The sequence below is a fragment of the Saccopteryx bilineata genome, chromosome 2, assembly GCF_036850765.1.
Source record: "Saccopteryx bilineata isolate mSacBil1 chromosome 2, mSacBil1_pri_phased_curated, whole genome shotgun sequence".
Classification (NCBI taxonomy): Eukaryota; Metazoa; Chordata; class Mammalia; order Chiroptera; family Emballonuridae; genus Saccopteryx; species Saccopteryx bilineata.
The window spans coordinates 348,453,221-348,480,986 of NC_089491.1; the positions used below are offsets into that span (position 1 = coordinate 348,453,221).

General features: G+C 38.5%; 1 protein-coding gene and 1 non-coding gene across 7 annotated transcripts in view; both read right to left on the minus strand.

Moving 5' to 3' along the window:
- Nucleotides 1-27,766, minus strand: part of TANC2 (tetratricopeptide repeat, ankyrin repeat and coiled-coil containing 2) — a 398,932-nt gene that overhangs the window by 324,908 nt on the left and 46,258 nt on the right. For all 6 annotated transcript variants that reach the window (XM_066262672.1, XM_066262671.1, XM_066262670.1 and 3 more), the window contains exon 2: nt 25,509-25,602. In XM_066262672.1, the coding sequence (XP_066118769.1) occupies nt 25,509-25,575 (67 nt within the window). In that variant the 5' untranslated portion in view covers nt 25,576-25,602. The remainder of the gene's footprint in view (nt 1-25,508; nt 25,603-27,766) is intronic.
- Nucleotides 15,874-15,949, minus strand: TRNAA-CGC (transfer RNA alanine (anticodon CGC)). The gene has a single exon. It is a non-coding gene; the product is annotated as a tRNA-Ala (tRNA).

Below are 27,766 nucleotides of genomic sequence, written 5' to 3' on the forward strand. Positions count from 1 at the left end.
TTTAAATTTAACATAAAATTCTTATTTTCTCCAGAAATTTAAAATTTAATAAAACTGACAACAGGGGGCTGAGTTAGGTATTAAAATCATTTTTACTCACCAGTTTAAAATCCTCCAATGGCTCCCTTACGGTTTTAAGGATATAATCCAAACTTTTTAGTAGGATATACAAAACACATCATTAACTGATGAGGGATAACCATCCTTTTTCCCAAATTTTTAACTTAATTGGGATGACATGGTTTGCCAAACCATACGGTTTTCAAGTGTTCAACTCAACATACCACCACCTACACACTGTATCGGACCCACCCCATCCCAAATGGTCTCTTTCCACCTCCATTTTCCCCCCTTTGCCCTCCCCACTACCTCTACATCCGCCTCTTTTCCCTCTGGCTACTACCACTCTGCTATCTGTATCTCTGTTTTATGTATATATGTTTTTTGGTTAATCCTTTCACATTCTTTTACCCATTCTCCTTACTCTACTCCCCCCTGACAGCTGTCCATCTGTTCCCTGTGTCCATGCCTCTGTTTCTATTTTGTTCCTCAATATGTGTTCCTTAAATTCCATACATAAGTGAGATCATGTGGTATTTGTCTTTTTCTGACTGGCTTATTTCACTTATCATAATACTCTCCAGGTCCATCCACGCTGTCTCTAAAAGTAGGATTTCTTTCTTTTTTATGGCCATGTAGTATTCCACTGTGTAAATATACCACAGTTTTTTTATCCACTCATCCACAGATGGACATTTGGGCTGTTTCCAGATCTTGGCATTGTAAAGAATGCTGTAAAAAACATGGGGGTGTGTATCTTCTTTTGAATTGGTGTTTCAGAACTCTTAGGATATATTTCTAGAAGTGGAATAGCTGGGTCGAAAGGCAGATCGATTTTTAATTTTTTGAGGAAACTCCGTACTGTTTTCCACAGTGGCTGCATGAGGGTACCCTTTTCTCCACATCACCAGGCCTTATTGTTTGTTGATGATAGCCATTCTGGCAGGTGTGAAGTGATACTTCATTGTAGTTTTAGCTTGCCTCTCTCTGATGATTAGTAACATTGAACATTTTTTCACATGTCTATGGCCGTCTGTATGTTTTCTTTGGAGAAGTGTCTATTCAGGTCCTTTGCCCACTTTTTAACTAGATTGTATTCTGGTGTTGAGCTTTATAAGTTCTTTATAAATTTTGACTATTATTCCCTTATCAGATGTATCAATAAATATGTTCTCCCATACAGTGGTTTGTCTTTTCATTTTATTGATGGTTTATTTTCCTGTGCAAAAGTTTTTTAATTTGATATAGTCCCGTTTGTTTATTTTTCCTTTGTTTTACTTGCCTGAGGAGATACATTAGCAAAAATATCGCTACAAGAGACTGAGAGTCTACTGCCTATGTTTTCTTCTAGGATTTTTATGGTTTCATAACCTACATTTAAGTCTTTTATTCATTTTGAGTTTACTCTTGTGTTAAAATTATTCTAAGCTGGTAAAGGTATTACTGCATATTTTAAAACATAACAAAAAATTAAGTATTATAAAATCCTATATTTAACTCATTATTTAAATCTCTTTTCAATCAGAAAGCAAAATCTATTTCCTAAATATAGTCACATAAGGGCTTGTGCTGATAGCATTAACCCTACACAGCTTTCTCTGGTTTCCTTTTCAGCAACATAGATGGAAACAGTAAACTATGAAAGTACAAAACTATGAAAGCAGATAATAATGGAAATGAATCTTTAGGGTGAAATGTTACAGTACAATGCTAAAGGGCTTATATACAAAACATTAAATTATCCTCCAGTGCAGAGGGAAACATAATCCCAAAGCTCACATAAAGGTAAATTAGAAAGGAACCCAGAAGAATGGAAATAAACCATGGAATTAAATAAATTACATTTGAAAGCAAAATTTTTCTGGATAGGTATTCACTTAATATATGATTCTTCTGTACCTAATATGGGTGAGTAATAATGCAATGTCACATTAGCCAGTCTCTCTAGGCAGAAATCTAGATTAACTAATTATTTTCTTCACTCTTTTCTTTTCCCAGACACTTTAGTAACTGATTCCTTTCTATTTTACCTCAAAAATGTCTTCCTTGTGTATCTTCTTTAGTCCTTTAGTCTTCTCATCCTCTGTTAATTAGAGTCGATTCATTGCAGTCCATTTTACATACTGATACCAGAGTTACCTTCCTTAAAAGGTTATTCATTCATAAAACAGTATTACTGAGTGCTTACTTTGTGCCAGTCAGGTGCAAAGGATACAGTGGAAGAGAATGAACTTGTCATGAAACTTGTATTAACAGTAGGAAACATAGATAATAAAACAGAAAAAAACAAGATAAATAATAAGATACTGATTATTGCAACAGAGACAAAATATAAAAGGGGAGACAAAATAAAAAAAGAAACAAAAAATGGGCTAAAGTCTTCAATCTGGAAGCCAGGAAAGAGCTCAAGGAAGTGACTTCTAAATTAAGTTCCCAGTGAAGAAAGGGAGCAAACATTTCAGGCAAAGGTACAACAAACATAAAAATCCTAAAGCAGGAAAAGGCTAATAATGTGGCTGAAAAAAAAGTGAGCAATAATAGTTGCATACAGGAAATCAAGTCAAAGATAATCAGGAACAGATCTTATAGAATCATGAAGGACACAGGCTTCTAATCAACTCAGGTAGTCTCTAAAGACTGTAGTGGGCAACTCAATGCTGAAATTTCATGTTATTGCCTTTACTATTTGTCATCCCATTCTGCTTGCCAACCTTCTTTCCCCACTATCCCATCCCCAAATACTTTACCTTAAGCCACTAAGAAGAGAGAAGACATCCACAACCAGAAGGGGGCATTATCTAATTCAGTGGTCCCCAACCCCTGGGCCACGGACCGGTACCGGTCCGCAGAAAGAGAATAAATAACTTACATTATTTCCGTTTTATTTATATTTAAGTCTGAACAATGTTTTATTTTTTAAAAATGACCAGATTCCCTCTGTTACATCCATCTAAGACTCACTCTTGACGCTTGTCTCAGTCACGTGATACAGTTATCTGTCCTAATCTAAAGGCCGGTCCGTGAAAATATTTTCTGACATTAAATCAGTCCGTGGACCAAAAAAGGTTGGGGCCCGGCCCTGGCCGGTTGGCTCAGAGGTAGAGCATCGGCCTAGCGTGCAGGAGTCCTGGGTTTGATTCCTGGCCAGGGCACACAGGAGAGGCGCCCATCTGCTTCTCCACTCCTCCCCCCTCCTTCTTCTCTCTCTCTTCCCCTCCTGCAGCCAAGGCTACATTGGAGCAAAGTTGGCCAGGGCACTGAGGATGGCTCTATGTCCTCTGCCTCAGGCACTGGAATGGCTCTGGTAGCAACAGAGCTACGCCCCAGATGGGCAGAGCATCGCCCCCTGGTGGGCATGCCGGGTGGATCCCGGTCGGGTGCATGCAGGAGACTGTCTGAGTGCCTCCCCGTTTCCAACTCCAGAAAAATACAAAAAAATACAAAAAAAAAAAGTTGGGGACCACTGATCTAATTAATTAGTTCCTCTAATTCTAATCTTCATATCTGCCACTGTAATTGAGAATCCCTAATATTTTTAGTAAATATTGTAGAAATAAAGGCAGAAAAATGACTAAGACCATGAAAAAAAATTTAATTAACATCCACTGTATTAACACAGATTTAATAATCAGGAAAGCCTAACAAAGAGATAATAATGTTAATTAGTTTACATTTAAGGTGATTTTCAAATAATAAACAAAACTGAGAAATCAACTTATAATGTATAACTGGTATCCATATTTAACATGTTTCCATGAAAAACAAGTAGAAAAAAATCAAAGAACAAAAATGCACACAATTTAAAAGTCTCAACTATGACAAGAAGCTATAAACTCTTGCCTACTTTGACACAATTCTTAGCAATTTCAGCTTTCTAACACCTGACTTGTTACTTCGAAGAAAAGATACAGTTTTCAAATGTTAGTTCAGACTTAATTCCATTACTAACTGTCTATTTTATTCAGTGATAGCAATGTATGAAGAATGAGAATTCAATGGTTTCTTCTCCTATGGCTGTTTACTAGCTGTAGACACTTGGGAAAAAATTACTTTTTCTTTTTATCTTGGGCAAGCCTTTTGATCTCTCATCTGTAAAAATGGAGTAATATTTGCCATACAGATTAAATTAGGTAATATACATTAAAGTTCTTTTCCTTTGTGAAACATAGAACACCAACAAATATAAAGTAACTGCTTCTCAACTCATGCTTCATTATTATTTATTATTATTATTAAGTGAGAGGCAGGGAGACAGACAGACTCCCACATGCGCCCTGACCAAGATCCACCCGGCAAGCTACCTTATGGGGCAATGCTCTGCCCATATGGGGCCACTTCTCTGTTGCTCAGCAACAGCTATTTTTAGCACCTGAGGCAAGGCTATCAAGCCACCCTCAGGACCCAGGACCAACTTGGTGGAATCACTCAAGCCATGGCTGCAGGTGTGGGGAAGAGTGGCAAGGGGGGGGGGGGGGGGAGAAACAGATGGTCACTTTTCCTGTGTGCCCTGACCAGGAATCAAACCCGAAACTTCTACATGCTGGACCGACGCTCTATTGCTAAGCCAATTGGCCAGGGCCTCATGCTTCACTAAAGACAAGAACTTTTCATCTGACCTGTGATGGCACAGTGGATAAATTGATGACCTGGAACACTGAGGTCACCTTGAAACCCTGGGCTTGCCTAGTCAAGGCACATATGGGAGTTGATGCTTCCTGCTCCTCCCTCCCTTTCTCTCTCTTTCCTAAAATAAATATAATCTTTAAAAAAGAACTTTACATGACCTCTTATATTCTCTTTTAATGAAATATAGCTATACAGTCCTGTCCAGGTAGCTCAGTTGGTTAGAGCATCGGTCACATAGAAGAATCAACCAATGAATGCACAAATAAGTGGACAAATAAATGTTTTTCTCTCTTTTCCCCTTCCTCTCTCTCTCAAATCAATCAATAAAAAGTCTGATTTAAAAAAGGAAATATAGATATATCAATATAAATATAATAGTAAAATATTAACTGATGGATAAGAGGAAGTGCATATTCCTTAACCTTAGGATACTTAAACTACTGTATTTTTCACTCCATAAGACGCACTTTTTCTCCCCAAAAGTGGAAGGGAAAATGCCCATGTGTCTTATGGAGAGAAGAATACCGTATTTTATTAAAAATTTTAACACACCATTTGGTTCAGAATACTTGTTTTCTTATTTTCCTCCTTAAAACTCTAGGTGTGTCTTATGGTCAGGTGCGTTTTATGGAGCAATAAATACGGTATGTTAAGGAAGCATTTATTTATTGTCCCCTAAAGAAAGTTCACAAGTTATACAAGGCACAACATTATTATCTTTCACACTAGGAATACAAGTAGTAGGCACTACAGTACCTGAGTCAATAAACCAGAATGATAAAAATGAACTTTAACAATTGATTGGGTAGGATTTAAAGAAGTGACTCAAGAATAAATGGCAAGTTTATTCCAGATAGACGAATGTCATGATTAAAGGGGTACAGAAAATACAAACCATTAAGAAGATTGACTTGAATAAAGCAGAAAGTTTCTGAATTAGAGTTATAGGGAATAAAGCTAGAAAAGTTAGCTAAGGTCAGGTCCTGCCAAGCTAAGAATTTTCTAATTAGTACCTTTGAAAAACTAATATAACAGGTTGAGAATAAAAGCCAGTGACTGTGAGTCAGAGCATAAAGTATATTTATTCATTTATTTGACAAATATTTATTTATCTACTAATTTCTGGGCACCATTCTAGATGCTGGGAATAAGACAGACAATGAATGCATAAGGCTTATGTTTATTGGGGAAGACAGGCAATAATAAAACCAAAAAATAAAAATATCTCAAAGAGTGAAACACACTGTAAGGATAGAAAGGGTAATCAGATGGAGTTTAAATATGGTGGAGCTGAGAAGACCAGTCAGGAGATAGAGAAGAAAAGATCAGTCAGTGTTTTTATTTTAAAAAGATGGTTACATACATGTTTAGGGGAAGACGGTATATGGAAAATCTCTGTGCCTTCCCCTCAATTTTGCCATGAACCCCAAATCTATCCCTGGAAATAAAAAGATATTTTTCCAGTATAAATATATTTTCATTATAATACATTTTTTCTTCCTCTGTATTTTTCTGAAGCGGGAAACGGGGAGAGATAGTCAGACAGACTTCCGCATGCGCCTGACCAGGATCCACCTGGCACGCCCACCAGGGGGCGATGCTCTGCCCACCAGGGGGCGATGCTCTGCCCCTCCGGGGCATTGCTCTGTTGTGACCAGAGCCACTCTAGTGCCTGGGGCAGAGGCCGAGGAGCCATTCCCAGCGCCCGGGCCATCCTTACTCCAGTGGAGCCTCGGCTGCAGAAGAGGAAGAGAGAGACAGAGAGGAAGGAGAAGGGGAGGGGTGGAGAAGCAGATGGGCGCTTCTCCTGTGTGCCCTGGCCGGGAATCGAAAATGGGACTTCTGCACGCCAGGTCGACGCTCTACCACTGAGCCAACCGGCCAGGGCCCAATACATATTTCTTTATAGTTTATTATGAACATTCATTATTCAGAGAGCAGTGAAGATTTTAATTAATTTCAATGACAATAAACAAAAACACACCAGTAACAAATACTGCTAACAAAGACCCTATTTTCACAGATGAACTGATTTTGCTCATGAGGTGATTAAAAATAATTTAACTCAAACTCAAATATCAAGTAACCAGCACATTACCCAGTAATAAACATCTACTGACAGAAACCAAAAGCATAATCTATAAGTAAATCTGATTAACTAGACTTCATCAATATTAAGAACTTTTGCTCTAAAAAGATCCTGTTAAGGAAATAAAAGACAATCAATAAACTGGGGAAAATATTTGCAAACCACATTCCTGACAAAGGTGAGAATATATAAAGAACTCTCAAAAATCAACACACAAACACAAAAACAAACACTCCAATTAGAAGACAGGCTTTAAAAAACATGAAGAGATATTTCATCAAAGAAGACATACAGATGACAAATAGGCACATGGAAAAATGCTCAATAGCATTAGACGCTAGAGAAATGCAAATTAAAACCAGGATACCAATATACACCTATCAAAATAGCTAAAATAAAAAGAGTGACACCAAATGCTGACAAGAATAAGGAGAAGCTGGATCACTTATACATTGCTGGTGGGAATGTAAAATAGTATAACCACTCTGGAAAAGAGTTGGCACTTCCTTTAAAAAGTAAATATAGCCTGACCAGGCAGTAGCGCACTGTGCCACTGTTTGGTCAGGCTACTTTTAGCTATATTTTAAAAAAATGAAAAGTGACTCAAACAGATACTTACATGACAATGTTCATAGCAGCATTATTCACAATAGCTAAAAAATGGAAATAACTCCACTGTTTACCAACAGATTAATGGGTAAACAAAATGTGGCATAGACATACAAATAAATATTATTCAGTCATAAAAAGGAATGAAGTTCTGATACATGCTACATCAATTATGAACCTTAAAAACATTATGCTGGCCCTGGCCGGTTGGCTCAGCGGTAGAGCGTCGGCCTGGCATTCGGGGGACCCGAGTTCGATTCCGGCCAGGGCACATAGGAGAAGCGCCCATTTGCTTCTCCACCCCCCCCCTCCTTCCTCTCTGTCTCTCTCTTCCCCTCCTGCAGCCAAGGCTCCATTGGAGCAAAGATGGCCCGGGCGCTGGGGATGGCTCCTTGGCCTCTGCCCCAGGCGCTAGAGTGGCTCTGGTTGCAGCAGAGTGACGCCCCAGAGGGGCAGAGCATCGCCCCCTGGTGGGCAGAGCCTCGCCCCTGGTGGGCGTGCCAGGTGGATCCCGGTCGGGCGCATGCAGGAGTCTGTCTGACTGTCTCTCCCTGTTTCCAGCTTCAGAAAAATACAAAAAAAAAAACCAAAACCCATTATGCTAGGTGAAATAAGCTAGACACAAAAGGACAAAACAGTATGATTGCACTTCTGTGAGATACCTAGAAATGGCAAATTCAGAGACAGCAACTACATATCAGGGGCTGGAGAGACAGGGAACAGGGGAGTTTTACCACTTTGTGGGCACAGACTTTAATTTGGGAGTGATGTAAAATTTGGGGAAATGAATAGTGCTCATGGTTGTACAACATTGTAAATGTTTAATGCCACTGAAGTGTACAATTAAAAATGGTTAAACCCTGGCTGGGTGGTTCAGTGGATAAAGCATTGACCTGGTGCACCAGAGGTCACGGGTTTGATCCCCCAGTCAGGGCATGTACAAGAAACAATCGATGAGTGCACAACTGCTTTGAACAACTAAATGAAACAATGAGTTGATGCTTCTCTTTCTCTCTCTCCTTTCCTTTCTACCTCAAATCAATAGAAAATTTTTTTTCTAAAAATGGTTAAAATGGCCTGACCTGGCAGTGGCGCAGTGGATAGAGCATCAGACTGGGATGCAGAGGGCCCAGATTCAAGACCCTGAGGTTGCTAGCTTGAATGTAGGTTCAACTGGTTTGAGCAAAGCTCACCAGCGTGGCCCCAAGGTCACTGGCTTGAGCAAGGGGTTACTTGGTCTGCTGTAGCCCCACAGTCAAGGCACATATAAGAAGGCAATCAATGAACTAAAGTGCCACAACGGAAAATTGATAGTTGATGCTTCTCATCTCTCTCCGTTCTTGTCTGTCTGTCCCTATCTATCCCTCTCTCGCTCTCTCTCTCTCTCAAAAAAAAAAAAAAAATTAAAAATTAAAATGGTTAAAATGGTGAATTTCATGTTATATATATTTTACCACAATAAAAAACTTGTAAAAGTCAATTCATAGCCTGTGATGCCAGTACAGTTAACAGTACAGCATACCCACAGAAAGCAAGTCCTATCTAAGATGAGCTTATAAACAAACCTTAGAAAACACATGAGGAAATGATCCACCCACAAACAAGATATTAAACACAGCAGTATCAGCCCCCCAAGCATTTAAAGGTAATACAATGATATAAGAAAACATAAAATCTAACACATCCATTATATCTCTAGCTCAGGTCTCAATCAAGGGCAGACTGACTGAAAATTTGAATGGTATCTTTTGCGATAATGGAAATGTATCCTATTATACAATGTATCGGACAGTTCTACAAAATGAAGTAGCAATAATGCTCTGCCTCATTACTACCATTGCTTTCCTTGATCTCTGTCCTAGACGTATCTATCCTATGTCTAATTATGTGACATTATTTATAGTTAGTTTTAATGCCTTGTAAGTCATACCTCCACCAAAATCAATTATTTTTTTCATCCTTGGCTACTCTCATTTATTCTTTCATAGAATTTTAAAGTTCCCTTATCGAACTGAAAATGAAACTGCTGTTTTCCGAATGGAATTGCAATAAATTTATGTGTAAACGCAGAAGAAACATGATATGTGTTTCCATCTGTCTAAGCCTTATACACTCCAATAAGGTTTCTCAATTTTCATGAGAATTGGATGGTTATCACTGTAAATGTTATTTTTTTTTCTCATTTACATTTCTAATCAGTAAATATTGGTAGAATTGAAAGTACCAACCACCTTGCCAAATTATATTATCTCTAGTAGTTATTTACTAGATTCTCTGGGGTTTTCTCCTCATTTAAAAATAAAGATAACACTGTCTTTTCTTTTCCAAAGTTTATATTAATCATTTTATTTTCCTGTCTTTATTGTATACTAGAATCTTCCAAACAATTCTGACAAACAGTGGTAATAAGAAATCTCTACATGTTTTCTGTTTTAAGAATCGGCTGTGGCCATGGCCAGTGGCTCCGGTCGGTCCTGAGTAAGAACGTCTCGTGTTTGATTCCCAGAGCACAAAGGAAAATTGACTATCTGCTTCCCTCCCTCTTCCTCTCCCACAGCCAGTGGCTCAGTTGGTTTGAGCATGGCCCAGGGCGCTGAGGATAGCTCTGTCCTACAGCAACAGCCTTAGGCACTAAAAATAGCTGGGTACTAGAGCATCAGCCCAAGATGGGGTTTCTGGGTAGATCCAAGTGGGGAACATGCGGGACTCTGCCTCACTGGCCTCTCACCTTAAAAAAAAAAGAAAGAAAAAGAAACTGGCTACTACCTTTGTTTGTTTAGTATGTTTTGATGTTGGATTTAGCTCCCTTTTTCTATTTTAATATTTTTTAATGGCTGCTGAGTTTTATAAAATGCTGTTTTCAAATACAATGATACCATCACGTGGTTTTTACATTTTTTTCCAATTTAAAAACTTCTGTTGGGCCCTGGCCAGTTGGTTCAGTGGTAGAGTGTTGGCCTGGTGTGTGGATGTACTGGGTTCGATTCTCAGTTAGGAGAAGTGACGATCTGCTTCTCTTCCCCCTTCTCTCTCTTCCCCTCCTGCACCCATGGTTCGATTGGTTTGAGTGCACTGCCCCAGGCGCTGAGGGGGTGGATGGCTACATGGAACCTCCACCTCAGGTGCTAAAAACAGCTTGGTTGTAAGTACGGCCCCAGATGGGCAGAGCATCAGTCCCAGATGGGGGTTGACAGTAGATCCCATTTGGGGTGCATGTAGGAATCTGTCTCTCTATCTGCCTTCCTCTCACTTGGAAAAGAAGGGGGAGAAAAACTTCTGTTAATGTTCTGATATAGAAACATCTTCGCACTCCTGGAATAAATTCTACTTGTAGTACAGTACTTACAGTTAAATACAAATGCAAGTTCTACTCATTTTGCTCACTTTTCTTTCTGCATCTCCTGCCTTACTCACATTTATGCTTTATTTTGCTAAGAAAAAACCTTGAGTAATTTTATTTTTTTGTAATAGCTGCGTTATCCTTAGGGTACTTTCTGAGTTCATGAATACTTAAAATTGACAGTATTTTCCCCCTTCATACTTGAATGATGTTTAACCAAAACAATGAGGTGATGATACCAAATAATGACATTACTTATATCAAAGAAGTATATTTGAACTTTTACTAATTACTTGCATGATTTTAAATAATAAAGCTGTAAGTGTTAAGAAATATATATAATGGCATGGATGGACCTGGAGATTATTATGCTAAGTGAAATAAGCCAGACAGAGAAAGACAAATATATGATCTCACTTATATGTGGAATCTAATGAACAAGTGAACTGAAAAATGGAACAGAGGTAGAGGCGGGGTCACAGGGAGCAGAGGGACAGCTGTCACGAGGGAAGAGGGATGAGGGATCAGAGAGGTGAAGGGATTAGTGAAATTATATATACAAACCACATAGATACAGATAACAGGACAGCAAATCCCAAAGGAAATGGGGGACGGAGTTTGGCAGGGGGGCCAGGAAGGAGGGTAGTGGGGAACAAGGCGGTGGGGGTGAGGGAGTTATATTATTGAGAGAATCACTTGAATCCATGTTAACACAATAAATTAAAGTTAATAAAAAATTTTAAAAAGAGAAATATATATAAACATTTAACTTTAAGTAGACAAAGAAACGCATATACTTTCCTTATAACTCATAATTCAAAGTCACACAGTGCATTTTCACAGAATTTAGGAGTACCTAGTCCTACGTGCATCAAAAACAATTTTCACTCTGAATTAAGTTATAAAATTCAAAGTTGATATTCATATGTCCTTAGGGGAAAAACTTTGGCTGAGAAAACTTATTTGCTATGACTTAATATAAAATCAAACTATTAAAATATTTATCTCGTGGCCCACACAAAAGTTTAGATCAACTATTTAAAAAACACATTAGAACAGGCAATGTACCTTTTTTGCAAACACTGTTTAAATTAAATATAAGTTGGTTTCCTAAGGAAAATAAAACAAAGCAAATGATTATGCTTATGAGAAATCTTACCTTATTAATCTTAAAAATAAGCCATGAGCTAAAGTTAATCTAAAGAACAAGATACCATCCTTATTCATTAACGTCCACAGGAAAAACTGTAATGATAAAAACACTACGGATGTAATTTCATAAGTACATTTTCCTTTTTAATATACAATTTATTCTTGTTTGAAATTTTGCCTTGGAGTATGTTTGAAAAAACATACCGCTTCTCTACAAATAGGGTTCTCTCCATACAGAATACAAATCACTATTTTTATAACTACCCTAACAACTACTCCAAATTATAAACATTATACAAGAAAAACCACAGAGAAAAATAAATACTAGAGTAAGACTTCCCCAAACTCTTATTGACATAATTAAATACCTACTAGGAATTAGCTTTAATACTACAGTAGGACCTTGACATGTATGGCTTTAATAATATGATATCTACTAAATCAGTACTCAAAAGTCTAGAATACAATAATTTGTAACTTTGCTAAAGCACAAATTTGATGCCTACCTCTAATAAGGATAGAACGTAGAAATGAGTCACAATCTGGTACTCAGGTCAAAAAGATTATCCAGTGTCTGCATCTTAACGTGGCTTGACTTTTTCTCCTAGTTATCTTTTACAAAGTAATTGTGAAATGAGAGAAGATGCTAGTACTGGAGTCAAAAGAGAAGAACTGAAGGTGTTTAAGGAAATCATGATCCTAAGCTGGAAAACAAGTTTTGGGTGAATCATTTGTTTAAATGTCAAATTTGGAGTCAGCCTGGATCTCTGACATATATGAGAGAGAGAGAGAGAGAGAGAGAGAGAGAACACATATACACACAATCAAAAAGTGACTAGTGGGATGAGGTCAATTATTATTTGTCTTCTGCCAAATCAATTGATATTTGGGGAGAAACAATAAATGCAAGATAGTTCTCTGGATTGGATTCTGTAACAGAATGAGGATGTTAATGTAAAAGTTAATGAAATCCAAATAAAAATCTGGAGTTTAGCTAACAGTATTCTACAACTGTTGGTTTCTTAGTTTTGACAAATGTACCATAGAAATATAAAATGTAACAATGGAGAAATTGGGTAAGGAGTATATAGGAATTCTATATAATATCTTTGCAACATCTCTGTAAATCTACAATTAACCCAAAATGAAAAGCTTATTAAAAAAAATAGCACCTTGATACGATCATCAAAATCAGGAATGAGTGACAGATGGACATTGTATGCCTCCAGCTGTACCATCCCAAGAAAACATACATTTACATAACATTCAGACCACAGATTATAACCTGAATCTAATCATTTAAAAAATCAAACAAACCAAAAATTAGAAACAGTCTAGTTTTTTATTTTGTATTTTTGTATTTTTCTTAAGTGAGAAGTGAGGAGACAGAGACACAGAATCCCACATGAGCCTGACCAGGATCTACCCGGCACACCCACTAGGGGGCGATATTCTGCCTATCTGGGACCCTTGCTCCATTACAACCAGGCCATTTTAGCACCTGAGGTGAGGCCATGGTGCCATCCTCAGGGCCCGAGCCAACTTGCTCCAGTGGAGCCTTGGCTGTGGGAGGGGAAAAGAGAAATAGAAGAGAGAGGGGGGAGGGGAAAGAAACAGATGTTCGCTTCCCTGTATATCCTCACCGGGTATCGAACCCCAGACATCCGCATGCCGGGCTGATGCTTTACCACTGAGCCAACTGGCCAGAGCCAGAACACTCTAGTTTTTTAAAAAAGAGAGCTCTTCTTCTTCAATAATGTCTAGGAATGCTGAGAGTAACAAGACATGACAAGTAATGCAATAACTTATGCGGAACTGGATGCTGGAAAAAAAGTAATTTTTTTTTTTACAGAGACAGAGCAAGAGTCAGAGAGAGGGATAGATAGGAACAGACAGACAGGAAAGAAGAGAGATGAGAAGCATCAATCATCAGTTTTCATTGCGACACCTTAGCTCAGTGGTAGTAAACCTGGTCCCTACCGCCCACTAGTGGGCATTCCAGCTTTCATGGTGGGTGGTAGCGGAGCAACCAAAGTATAAATAAAAAGATAGATTTAACTATAGTAAGTTGTTTTATAAAGATTTATTCTACCAAACTTAGCAAAAATCTGACAAAAAGTACTTGGTAAGTAATTATTATTATGTGCTTTAACTTGCTGTAACTCTGCTTTATAAATTTTATAAAGTAAAGTTACTTCCCTACTTTATAAATCACCATTACTGTGGAACCAGTGGGTGGTTAGAAAACTTTACTACTAACAGAGATACAAAAGTGGGCGATAGGTATTAAAAGGTTGACTACGCCTGCCTTAGCTGTTCCTTGATTGCTTTCTCATATGTGCCTTGACCGTGGGCCTTCAGCAGACCGAGTAAGCCCTCGCTTATGCCAGCGACCTTTAGTCCAAGCTGGTGAGCTCTGCTCAAACCAGATGAGCCCACGCTCAAGCTGGTGATCTCAGAGTCTCGAACCTGGGTCCTCCGCATCCCAGTCCAAGGCTCTATCTACTGCACACCGCTTGGTCAGGCAAAAGGAAGTAATTTCTATAAAAAAAATTACTGGCTTCACAAGTGAATTCTACCAAATATTCAAAGAAGAACTAACTCCTATCCTTCTCAAGCTATTTCAAAAAATTCAAGAGGAAGGAAGACTTCCAAGCTCCTTTTATGAGGCAAGCATAATTCTGATTCCAATACCAGGCAAGACAACACAAAAAAAGAAAATTATAGGCCAATATCCCTGATGAATATAGATGCTGAAATCCTCAAAAAATATTAGCAAACCGGATCCAACAATATATGGAAAAAATCATACATTATGATCAAGTGGGATTAATTCTGGGGAGGCAAGGCTGGTACAATATTCACAAATCAATCAATGTGATTCATCACATAAACAAAAGGAAGGACAAAAACCACATGATAATTAAAATAGATGCAGAAAAATCATTTGATAAAATCCAGCACCCATTCATGACCAAAACTCTCAGCAAAGTGGGAATACAGGGAACATACCTCAACATGATAAAGGCCATCTATGACAAACCCACAGACAACATCATACTCAATGGGCGAAAATTAAAAGCAATCCCCTTAAGATCAGGAACAAGGCAGGGGTGCCCCCTTTCACCACTCTTATTCAACATAGTCCTGGAAGTCCTAGCCACAGCAATCAGACAAGAAGAAATAAAAGGCATTCAAGTTGGAAAAAAAGAAGTAAAACTGTCATTATTTGCAGATGATATGATATTGTATATAGAAAACCCTAAAGTCTCAGTCAAAAAACTACTGGACCTGATAAATTAATTCAGCAAGGTAGCAGGATATAAAATTAATACTCAGAAATCAGAGGCATTTTTATACACCAACAATGAACTGTCAAAAAGAAAAATTAAGGAAGCAATCCCTTTCACCATTGCAAACAAAAAAATAAAGTACTTAAGAGTAAATTTAACCAAGGAGACTAAAGACTTATACTCGGAAAATTATAAAACATTGATAAAAGAAATCAAGGAAGATACAAACAAGTGGAAGCATATACCGTGCTCATGGTTAGGAAGCATAAGCATCATTAAAATGTCTATATTACCCAAAGCAATTTATAAATTCAATGCAATACCAATTAAAATACCAATGACATACTTTAAAGATATAGATCACATATTCCAAAAATTTATATGGAACCAAAAGAGAACACAAATCACAAATAGCCTCAGCAATCTTTTTTTTTTTTGTATTTTTCTGAAGCTGGAAACGGGGAGAGACAGTCAGACAAACTCCCGCATGCGCCCGACCAGGATCCACCCGGCATGCCCACCAGGGGGCGTTGCTCCCGTTGCGACCAGAGCCACTCTAGCGCCTGGAGCAGTGGCCAAGGAGCCATCCCCAGTGCCCGGGCCATCTTTTGCTCCAATGGAGCCTCGGCTGCAGGAGGGGAAGAGAGAGACAGAGAGGAAGGAGAGGGGGAGGGGTGGAGAAGCAGATGGGCGCTTCTCCTGTGTGCCCTGGGCAGGAATCGAACCTGGGACCCCTGCATGCGAGGCCGATGCTCTACCACTGAGCCAACCGGCCAGGGCCTAGCCTCAGCAATCTTAAAAAAGAATAAAGTGGGAGGTATCACACTTTCTGATATCAAGTTATATATACTACAAGGCCATTGTACTCAAAACAGGCTGGTACTGGCATAAGAATAGGCATATAGATCAATGGAACAGAACAGAAAACCCAGAAATAAACCCACAGCTCTATGGACAACTGATATTTGACAAAGGAGGTAACAGCATACAATGGAGTAAAGACAGCCTCTTTAATAAATGGTGTTGGGAAAATTGGACAGCTACCTGCAAAAAAATGAAACTACACCACCAACTTATACCAATCACAAAAATAAACTCAAAATGGATAAAAGACTTAAATGTAAGCCGTGAAACCACAAGCATCTTAGAAGAAAACATATGTAGTAAGCTCTCTAACATCTCTCGCAGCAACATATTTATATTTGCTGATTTATCTCCATGGGCAAATGAAATAAAAGACAGGATAAACAAATGGGACTATATCAAACTAAAAAGCTTTTGCACAACTAAAGACAATAAGAAGAGAATAAAAAGACAAACTACATAATGGGAGAACATATTTGACAATATGTCTGATAAGGGGTTAATAACCAAAATTTATAAAGAACTTGTAAAACTCAACACCAGGAAGACAAACAATCCAATCAAAAAATTGGCAAAAGAAATGAATAGACACTTTTCCAAGGAGGTCATACAGATGGCCAATAGGCATATGAAAAAATGCTCAACATCACTAATCATTAGAGAAATGCAAATTAAAACCACAATGAGATATCACCTCACACCAGTCAGAATGGCGCTCATCAACAAAACAACACAGAATAAGTGCTGGCGAGGATGTAGAGAAAAGGGAACCATCCTGTACTGCTGGTGGGAATGCAGACTGGTGCAGCTACTGTGGAAAACAGTATGGAGATTCCTCAAAAAATTAAAAATCCAACTGCCTTTTGACCCAGCTATCCCACTTTTAGGAATATACCCTAAGACACCATAGAACTGTTCCAAAAGGAGAAATGCACCCCCATGTTTATATTAGCATTGTTCACAATAGCGAAGATCTGAAAATAGCCCAAGTGTTCATCAGTGGACGAGTGGATCAAAAAGCTTTGATACATATCAATATATACTATGGAATACTACTCAGCCATAAGAAATGATGACATTGGATCATTTACAATAACATGGATGGACCTTGATAACATTATATGGAGTGAAATAAGTAAATCAGAAAAAACTAAGAACTATATGAATCCATACATAGATGGGACATAAAAATAAGACTCAGAGACATGGACAAGAATGTGATGGTAAGGGGAGGGGACGAGGAAGGAAAGAGAGGGGGTGGGGGAGGGGAGGGGCACAAAGAAAACCAGATAGAAGATGACGGAAGACAATTTGACTTTGGGTGAGGGGTATGCAACATAATCAAATGTCAAAATAATCTGGAGATGTTTTCTCTTAACATATGTACCCTGATTTATCAATGTCATTGCATTAAAATTACAGTGGCCAAGACATGGAAACAACCAAAAAGCCCTTCAATAGAAGACTGGATAAAGAAGATGTGGCACATATACACTATGGAATACTACTCAGCCATAAGAAATGATGACATCGGATCATTTACAGCAAAATGGTGGGATCTTGATAACATTATAAGGAGTGAAATAAGTAAATCAGAAAAAAACAAGAACTACATGATTCCATACATTGGTGGAACATAAAAATGAGACTAAGAGACATGGACAAGAGTGTGGTGGTTACCAGGGGTGGGGGGAGGGAGGACATGGGAGGGAGGGAGGGAGAGAGTTAGGGGGAGGGGGAGGGGCACAGAGAACTAGATAGAGGGTGGCGGAGGACAATCTGACTTTGGGCGAGGGGTACGCAACATAATTTAATGACAAAATAACCTAGACATGTTTTCTTTGAATATATGTACCCTGATTTATTAATGTCATCCCATTACCATTAATAAAAATTTATTTAAAAAAAAAAATTACTGACAAAATTTGGAAAATAGATGGTATATTGGATAAAAATACTGTAACAATGCTTAATTGCCTGAGGTTGATAACTGTTCTGTGGTTTTGTGAAAGAATTTTTCTTTTTTTTTTTTTTTTCCCTGAAGCTGGAAACGGGGAGAGACAGTCAGACAGACTCCCGCATGCGCCCAACCGGGATCCACTCGGCATGCCCACCAGGGGGCGATGCTCTGCCCACCAGGGGACGATGCTCTGCCCCTCTGGGGCATCGCTCTGTTGTGACCAGAGCCACTCTAACGCCTGGGGCAGAGGCCAAGGAGCCATCCCCAGCGCCCGGGCCCTCTTTGCTCCAATGGAGCCTCGCTGCGGGAGGGGAAGAGAGAGACAGAGAGGAAGGAGAGGGGGAGGGGTGGAAAAGCAAATGGGCGCTTCTCCTGGGTGCCCTGGCGAGTAATCGAACCCGGGACTTCTGCACGCCAGGCCGACGCTCTACCACTGAGCCAACCAGCCAGGGCCAAGAATTTCTTTGTCCTTAAGAAATACACACTGAAAATTTCAGGATTGAAAGGGCATGACATGCACCTCCATGTTCATCACAGCATTAGTCACAGTGGCCAGGACATGAAAAAACCAGTGTCCCTTGATAGAGGATTGGATAAAAAAGATGTAGAACATATATACCACAGAATACTTCTCAGCTATAAGAAATAATGACATATTGCCATTTACAACAACATGGATGAACCTTGAGAACATTATACTGAGTGAAATAGGTATATCAGAAAAAGCTAAGAACTGTATGATTTCACACACAGGTGGTATATAAAACTGAGACTCACAGACATAGGGAGAGGGGTGAGGAGGAGTAAAGAAGAACAAATATATGGTGACAGAAAATGATTTGACTTTGGGTGATGGGTATACAACATAATGAACATTTCAAATGCTGTAAAAACATTTCCCTGTAACCTATGTACTCTTATTGATCAATGTCACCTTGTTAAATTTAATTTTCTAAATTAAAAAATAAATTAAAAGGGCATGATATATTTAACTTACTCTCAAGTAATATTTTTTAAAAGTGAGTGAGCAATGCCTAACCAGGCGGTGGTGCAGTGGATAGAGCGTCGAACTGGGATGCTAAGGACCCAGGTTTGAGACTCTGGGGACATTGGCTTGAGCATGAGACCATTCACTTAACCCCATGGTCACTGGCTTGAACCCAAAGGATGCTGGCTTGAGCAGGTGGTCACTGGCTCACTTGAAGCCCCCCCAACCACTCACCTCTGGTCAAGGCACATATGAAAATGTAATCAATGAACAACTAAGGTGCCACAACCAAGAATTGATGCTTCTCATCTCTCTCTCTCTCTCTCTCCATTCCTGTCTGTTTGTCCCTATCTGTCCCTCATCTTCTCTCTCACTCTCATTAAAAAAAAAAAGAGTGAGTGAGCAACAGAGGAAGCAGGGAAGAGAGGAAGACAGAGTGTGTGTATGCATATAAAGAGAATGATAAAGTAAATGCAGTGAAAAGTAAATAATTTGTGAATTTGCAGAGTTCTTTGTACTATTATTGCAATCTTTCAGTAAGCTTTAAATTATTTCTAAATTTAAAAACATTAAAAAAACAATTGGAAATTATAGAAAATATATAAAATATAAACACTAAAATATATAAAAACTTAAAATAAGAACTAGTATGGTTAAAAGTAGATTATATACCAGTGAAGAGTAAATTAATGAACTGTAAGATACAGTAAAATAAAATACCCAGCATAAAACAAAGGGATAGAAAGAAAATAACGAGATACAGATGATATGCATGTGGTCTATCAAATGTATAAATGAAGTCCTAGAAAGAAAAAAAAGAGAAAATTTATTAAATTTAAAATTTGAAGAAATAATGGGTAACAGCTTTCTAAAACTGTGAAGGACATAAGCCACAGATTCAAGAAACCCTATAAACATAAAGAAAAAAAAAGATAAAAAAGAAATCTGTTCCTAGGCACTCAATGTAAATCTAGAAAACTAAAAACAAAGAGAAACAGATTGCCTTTAAAGAAGCAGCAATTATGCTGACAGCTAACTTCACAACAGAAATAATTCAAGAAGCCAGAAGACAAGAAATGATATTTGAAAGAAAGTAACTGCCAACCTAGAATTCTACTCCCAACAAAAATATTTAGCAAAATATAAAGGCATTTTCAGATAGACAAAATTGTGATCACAGAAAATGCTTGATATGATTTCAATCTTCTTAAATTTGTTGAGACCCCTTTCATGCCCTAACATGTGGTCTAGCCTAAAGAATGTACCATGAGCACTTGAAAAGAATGTATATTCTGCTTTAGGGTGAAAGGTTCTGAAGATATCTATTAAATCCAGTTGATCTACTGTGTCCTTTAAGTCTGCTGTTTCTTTGTTAATTTTCTTTCTTGAGGACCTATCTCATGATGTAAGTGGGGTATTGAAATCCCCTACTATTATAGTATTGCTGTTGATCTCGCCCTTTATGTCCATCAAAGTCTGCTTTATATATTTAGGTGCTCCTATATTAGGTGCATAGATATTTATAATGGTTATATCTTCCTATTAGATTGCTCCCTTTATCATTATATAGTGACCTTCTTTATCCCTTACTATATAGCCTTTGTTTTAAAGTCTATTTTGTCAGATACAAGTATTGCTACCCCAGCTTTTTTTTTCATTTCCATTTGCATGAAATATTTTTTTCCAAACTTTTACTTTCATTCTATGTGTATCTTTTGTTTTGAGGTGTGTCTCTTGTAGACAGCATAGATATGGGTCCTGTTTTCTTATCCACGCAGCTACCCTAGGTCTTTTGATTAAATAATTTAAAACATTTACGTTTAAGGTTATTATTGATATGTAGTTGTTTATTGCCATTTTAATTTTTAAATCTACATTCCTCTTTTACTAGATTTTTTCCTCCTTTGTTCTGTTTACAACAGGCCCCTTAACATTTCTTGCAGCATTGGTTTGTTTGTAATGAATTCCTTCAGTTTGTTTTTGTTTTTTTGTTTTTTTGTCTGGGAAGCTTTTTATTTCTCCTTCAAATTTAAATGATAACCTTATTGGATAAAGAAGTTTTGGTTGTAGGCTCTTGTTCTGCATTACTTCGAATATTTCTTGCCATTCCCTTCTGGCCTCAAGTGTTTCTGTTGAGAAGTCGGATGTCATCCTTATGGGGGCTCCTTTGTAGGTGATTGACTTTTTTTCTCTTGCAGCTTTTAGTATTTCTTCTTTATCTCTTAACTTTGGTATTTTAATTATGAAGTGTCTTGGTGTAGGTTTCTTTGGGTTTCTCTTTAATGGAATTCTCTGTGCTTCTTAAACTTGTGTGACTTTTTCCTGCATCAATTTAGGGAAGTTTTCAACTATAATTTCTTCAAACAGGCTCTCTATCCCTTGTTCTTTCTCTTCTTCTTCAGGAACCCCTATGATTCAGATGTTGTTTCTCTTTATGTTGTCACAGAGCTCTCTTAAGAGTTTCCTCAGACTTTTTGAGCCTCTTATCTTTTTGCTGCTCGGCTTACATGCTTTTGTTTATCTTGTCTTCTAAATCGCTGATTCGATGCTCTGCTTCATCCAGCCTCCTTTTAACTCCTTCTAGTGTAGTCTTTATTTCTGGTATTGTATTTGTCATTTCTGACTGGTTCTTCTTTATTATTTCAATGTCCTTTTTGATGCTTGTTATCTATTTAGGTGCTCATTGTGTCCATCCATTCTTGCTCTAAGATCTTTGAGCATTCTAATAATCATTATTTTAAACTCTACATTCAGTAGTTCAGTTATTTCCATCTCACTCAGTTCTTTTTCTGGGGATTTCTCTTGTTGATTGCATTTCTCTGTCTTCCCACTTTGTCTATGTATACACTCCTCATTTGGGTGTGTTGTTTGTGAAGCTAGCTAAGTCTAGAGTTGGTATTGTCTGCCTCAAATTTTCAGTTGTGTTATTTCTAGGTCTTCTTGGGTGGGCATCAGCTGTTGTTTGTAACCCTCTGTGGGCTGCTGGCTCCCTTTTCAGCAAGAGGCAGTTGCAAAGACTTCCTCTGAATTGTCTTTCTCCTCTCTGACTCCAGGGCCAGGCCTTTGGGTTTAGTTCCACAAAAACAGTCCTGGCTCCAAAATAATGTCAAATTCAGTGTATCATATTATATTGATTACGCATGTATCCATTGTTTCCTCTGGATATAACATTTATTCTGTTTATTATCTCAATACAGTTCTGTCGCATACTTGCCCTCTGGGCCCATCAGGGCCGAATTCCAGATAGACAAAATTAAACTTGTCACAAGAAACTCGCAATGGAAATTACAAAGGATATTCTCCAGACAAAAAGAAAGGTTATTCAATCTAGAAAATGAGAGATGCAGGAATAAATGAAAATCAATGAAAAGGTCAATATGTGGGTAAATCTAAATAATAGTGACTACATAAAACAACAATAATAATGTCTTCTAGAGTTTAAAATACATATAGGTGAGAAGAATGTAAGTTTCTTTCATTGTCCAAGAAGAGGGTAAAGGTAACAACTGATATCAAACTGACAGATGTTTAAATCTTTAAGGTAACTATTGAAAGAATAATAGCATGTAATTTCCAAGTCAATAGGGGGAGATAGAGAATAATAAAAGATGTTTTAATTAACCCTAAATAAAGCATGAAAGGAGAGAGGAAAAAGAGCATAGAATAGGCAGGACAAGTAGAAAGCACATAATAATATGTTATACTTAAAACCAAATATATCATTGGTTGAATTAGTACAGACAAACCAACATCACTCTGAAAAAAAAATCTGTCTGAATGTCAAAAGAAAACTGAACTATATGCTATTAATAGTATAACATAAAAACATTTCATAAAAAAGAATGTAACAAATAATACCTTGCAAACACTAATCAAAATAAAGCTGCAATATGTATTCTAATATTAGGAAAGTCAACTTTCAAACAAAAGGCAATATTATAAATAAAGAGGGCTATTTCATTATGGTAAAATCATCAATTCAACAGGAAAATATAGTAATTTTACATTTCAATGGATCTAATAAAAGATAACTTCTACATACATAAAGCAATAACTGTCAAGAGTGAGGAAAAACAGTTCCACAATCATAGTATGAGCTTTAATATGGTTTTCTTTTTTTGTGTGTGACCAAGTCAGAGAGAGTCAAGAGAAAAGAACAGATAGGGACAGACAGGAAAGGAGAAAGATGAGAAGCATCAATTCTTCATTGCAGCACCTTAGTTGTTCATTGATTACTTTCTAATATGTGCCTTGACCAGGGGACTACAGCAGACCACGTGACCCCTTGCTCAAGTCAGCGACCTTAGGGTCAAGCTGGTGAGCCTTGTTAAATCCAGATGAGCCCATGCTCAAGCTGGCGACCTCAGGGTCTCAAACCTGGGTACTCCACGTCCCAATCCAATACTCTATCCACTGCACCACCGCCTGGTCAGGCTCCAGTATGAGCTTCAATCATACCCTCTCAGTAATTCTTTTTAATTAAGTGAGAATATAAGTGACAATATAAAATATTAACCAAATTGACCACAACTGCCCCCTGAAATTGCAGAACCCACATTATTCTCAGGTGCATCCACATTCACCAAAATTGATCATATACTGAGCTGTAAGGCAAATCTCAAAAAATATCAAAAGAATAAAATAAGCCCTGGCCGGTTGGCTCAGTGGTAGAGCATCAGCCTGGCGTGCGGGGGTCCCGGGTTCGATTCCCGGCCAGGGCACACAGGAGAAGCGCCCATCTGCTTCTCCACCCCTCCCCCTCTCCTTCCTCTCTGTCTCTCTCTTCCTCTCCTGCAGCTGAGGCTCCACTGGAGCAAAGATGGCCCGGGTGCTGGGATGGCTCCTCGGCCTCTGCCCCAGGTGCTGGGGTGGCTCTGGTCGCAATGAAGCGACGCCCCGGAGGGGCAGAGCGTCGCCCCCTGGTGGGCATGCTGGGTGGATCCCGGTCAGGCGCATGCGGGAGTCTGTCTGACTGTCTCTCCCTGTTTCCGGCTTCAGAAAAATACAGAAGGCCCTGGCCAGTTGGCTCAGCGGTAGAGCATCAGCCTGGCGTGCAGGGGACCCGGGTTCGATTCCCGGCCAGGGCACATAGGAGAGGCACCCATTTGCTTCTCCACCCCCCCTTCCTCTCTGGCTCTCTCTTCCCCTCCCGCAGCCGAGGCTCCACTGGAGCAAGGATGGCCCGCGCGCTGGGGATGGCTCCTTGGCCTCTGCCCCAGGCGCTAGAGTGGCTCTGGTCGCGGCAGAGCGACGCCCCGGAGGGGCAGAGCATCGCCCCCTGTGGGCGTGCCGGGTGGATCCCGGTCGGGCGCATGCGGGAGTCTGTCTGACTGTCTCTCCCCGTTTCCAACTTCAGAAAAATACAAAAAAATAAATAAATAAATAAAATAATATAGGATAGGTTCTCTGTTAACAGTATAATTAAGCTAAATTAATAAGTAAACCAGAAAATCATCAACTGTTCAGAAATGAACAATTATACTTTAAATATCTATGGGTCAAGAAATCACAAGAGGAGTTACATATTTTGAAGTGAATAATAGTATATTACAAATTTGTAAAATGCAAAAACATTAGGAAATTAAAAATATTAAAAGACTAATAAATATTTAAACCTATTAACAAAAGACAAACATGTAGCACACTTTTCTTCAATATTTGTTCCCCAAAAAAGTGTATGCACATTTTAGGTTTATTTTTACCATAAAAGTTAAAGAAAGACCTCCTTATTATTAAAAGAAAAAAAAGTTTACAGGCCCTGGCCGGTTGGCTCAGCGGTAGAGCGTCGACCTGGCGTGCGGGGGACCGGGTTCGATTCCCAGCCAGGGCACATGGGAGAGGCACCCATTTGCTTCTCCACCCTCTCCCCTCCTTTCTCTCTGTCTCTCTCTTCCCCTCCCGCAGCTGAGGCTCCAATGGAGCAAAGATGGCCCGGGCGCTGGGGATGGCTCCTTGGCCTCTGCCCCACGCGCTGGAGTGCTCTGGTCGCGCCCCAGAGGGGCAGAGCATCGCCCCCTGGTAGGCAGAGTGTCGCCCCTGGTGGGCGTGCCGGGTGGATCCCAGTCGGGCGCATGCGGGAGTCTGTCTGACTGTCTCTCCCCGTTTCCAACTTCAGAAAAATACAAAAAAAAAAAAAAGTTTACAACCTTTCTGTACAACCTTTTAAGTGCTGTTCCTACTTTTACAGTCTCATTTCCCAGAGAGAGCCTAGAACCAAAATCATTTCACAAGTCAAAAAAATGAATTTAGACCCAGAAGGTTTTTAATAAGTAATGCACAGAAGTATCTATTAGAAATAAATATTTTTCTTCATACTTTTCCTTTATCTGACTGTTCCTGATAAGTATTCAAATGTTCTTACCTCTCAATAAAGAGTATTACAGCCATTAGGAATGTAAACCTTTTTTTTTCCCTAAATTAACCATTTAATAAACAAATGCATAAAATGTTGTAGCATTAATTCAGATCCCTAAAAGAATTATCTTTTCTATAATATTACACAGAATATATGTGGTATAGCCACTTACCACTTGATCTGTTTTTACGACTTGATTTCCCTCCAGTAAGAAGCATCTTGAGACTATTCCGAAACATGGTTGTGCTATTCTGGTACTCACAAAACTGTAAAAGAAAATGTGGGAAAATACATTTTAAAAGAACTTAATTTCCTATCAAAATTCAGAATTAATTTTAAATGCACTAGAAGGAATTAACTATGTTTAAAAATATACTACAGAAATTTTAACTATATAACAAAAACATTTAATTAGTTTAATTAAACATTTAAATATTTCCTTATAATACTTTGAGTGCCCTAAGAAATAAGGGTAGATATCACTGAGGGTACACAGAAACAGAATAAAAGAATTAGGCAGCTATAAATATATTCTACTTTTTCATTTGACTCTATTTCTTGGAAAATTTTCCCACCTGCCCAACACAACATGCAAAGTTTAAGAATCTTAAAATTTATAGCTGCTGCATATCATCCATTTGGTCAAGCCAAAATCCCACCTCACAAAACTACTGAATAAATATATATATATATATATATATATATATATATATATATATATATATATATATATATATATATATTGTATTTTTCCGAAGTTAGAAGCAGGGAGGCAAGTCAGACAGACTCCTGCCCAACCGGGATCCATCCAGCATGCCCACCAGAGGGCAATGCTCTGCCTATCTGGGCATTGCTCCATTGCAGCCAGAGCCATTATAGCACCTGAGGCAGAAGCCATGGAGCCATCCTCAGCACCCAGGCCAACTTTGCTCCAATGGAGCCTTGGCTGCAGGAGGGGATGAGAGAGAGAGAGAGAGGAAGGAGAGGGGGAAGGGTGGAGAAGCAGGTGGGCACTTCTCCTGTATGCCCTGGCCAGGAATGAAACCCGGGACTTCCTTACACCAGGTCGATGCTCTACTGCTGAGCTGCTGAGCTGCTGAGCCAACCAGCCAGGGCCGACTGACATATATAAATCAGTGCCTTTTCACTTTATGCCCCATTCCTATCAGAGAAAAATCCTTCCAATTGTGCTCTCTCATGTTCTCAAGGACTTTTATTCAAAAATCATCTTCCTTTTCTTTCTCACACAATTTTTTTTCTCTCCACTGAATCATTCCAATCATAAATTAAACATGCTAATATGTCCTAACCAAAACAATACTTCATAAGTGCTTGAAATATTTTTTAGGATTCATCACCATATTTATCTTCACTGATAAAAAGGCTAAGTTTAATTTTAGGGTTTACCTTATGTATGTTTTACATTGTATCTTGTGATCTTGCTAAATTCACTTAATTCTAATAGTTTCTAAATTATATATTTTAGGTTTTCTAAATAAATAATCATACTGTCTATGAAAGTGGCATTTTTATTTCTTTATACTCTTTATTTCATGTTAACCATTTTGTACTAGCTAAGACCTCCAGTAACTGAAACTGGTGATAATGGGTCACATTCTTTCATTTATAACCACATATCTAGACACAAACAAGTTTAGTGGTAGCCAGAGGGAAAAGGGGATGAAGTGGGGTGGAGATTGCCAAAGGAGTGAAAATGGGGAAGGAAAGAGACTTTGCTGGGGGTGATAGACACACAATGCAGTGTGCAGATGATGTTTTATTGAGTGGGGTACACTTGGAATCTGCACCCCAATAAATTCAATTTTTAAAAAGTTTCAAAAATTAAAACAAAGAACAAAACAAAAATTTATGGGGAGGAGGATGAAGATATACTGCTTTAGTAGACACTATGCTGTCCCACCCAGATCCCCACTACAGAACGATACATGCATCCCCGAGGTGTTAATGGTTCACACCTGCTCCACCTTCCCCAGAGAATTGCTGTAGGCTGACTAAAGCCACCAATAACTCATTCGTAAATGGGTACAAAAGACCAGCTGCCTTAACTCTACTTTGTGGTATGATTTATGTTCTAGAGCCATCACCCATCTCTTCCTATGCTTTTTACTTCAAATACTTATGACATGTTACATATCTATTTGCTTACTGTCTGCTCCCCCACTAGAATATATATAAACTCCACAAGGGCATGGAAGCCGCTTGTTTAATTCATTGCTACAAGTCCATAACTGGAGACTAATAATACCTGGTAAACAATAGGTGCAAAATAAATTATTTATTGAATCAATCAATAATATTTCCTCGGTTTGTATTTGATTTGTCCAAATCAAATCCCTTATAGAGAAGCCTGATCTTACTCTTCACCCACAATGCCTTTCTCTTGGGAGGTTCTCAACATTTCTTGAATGA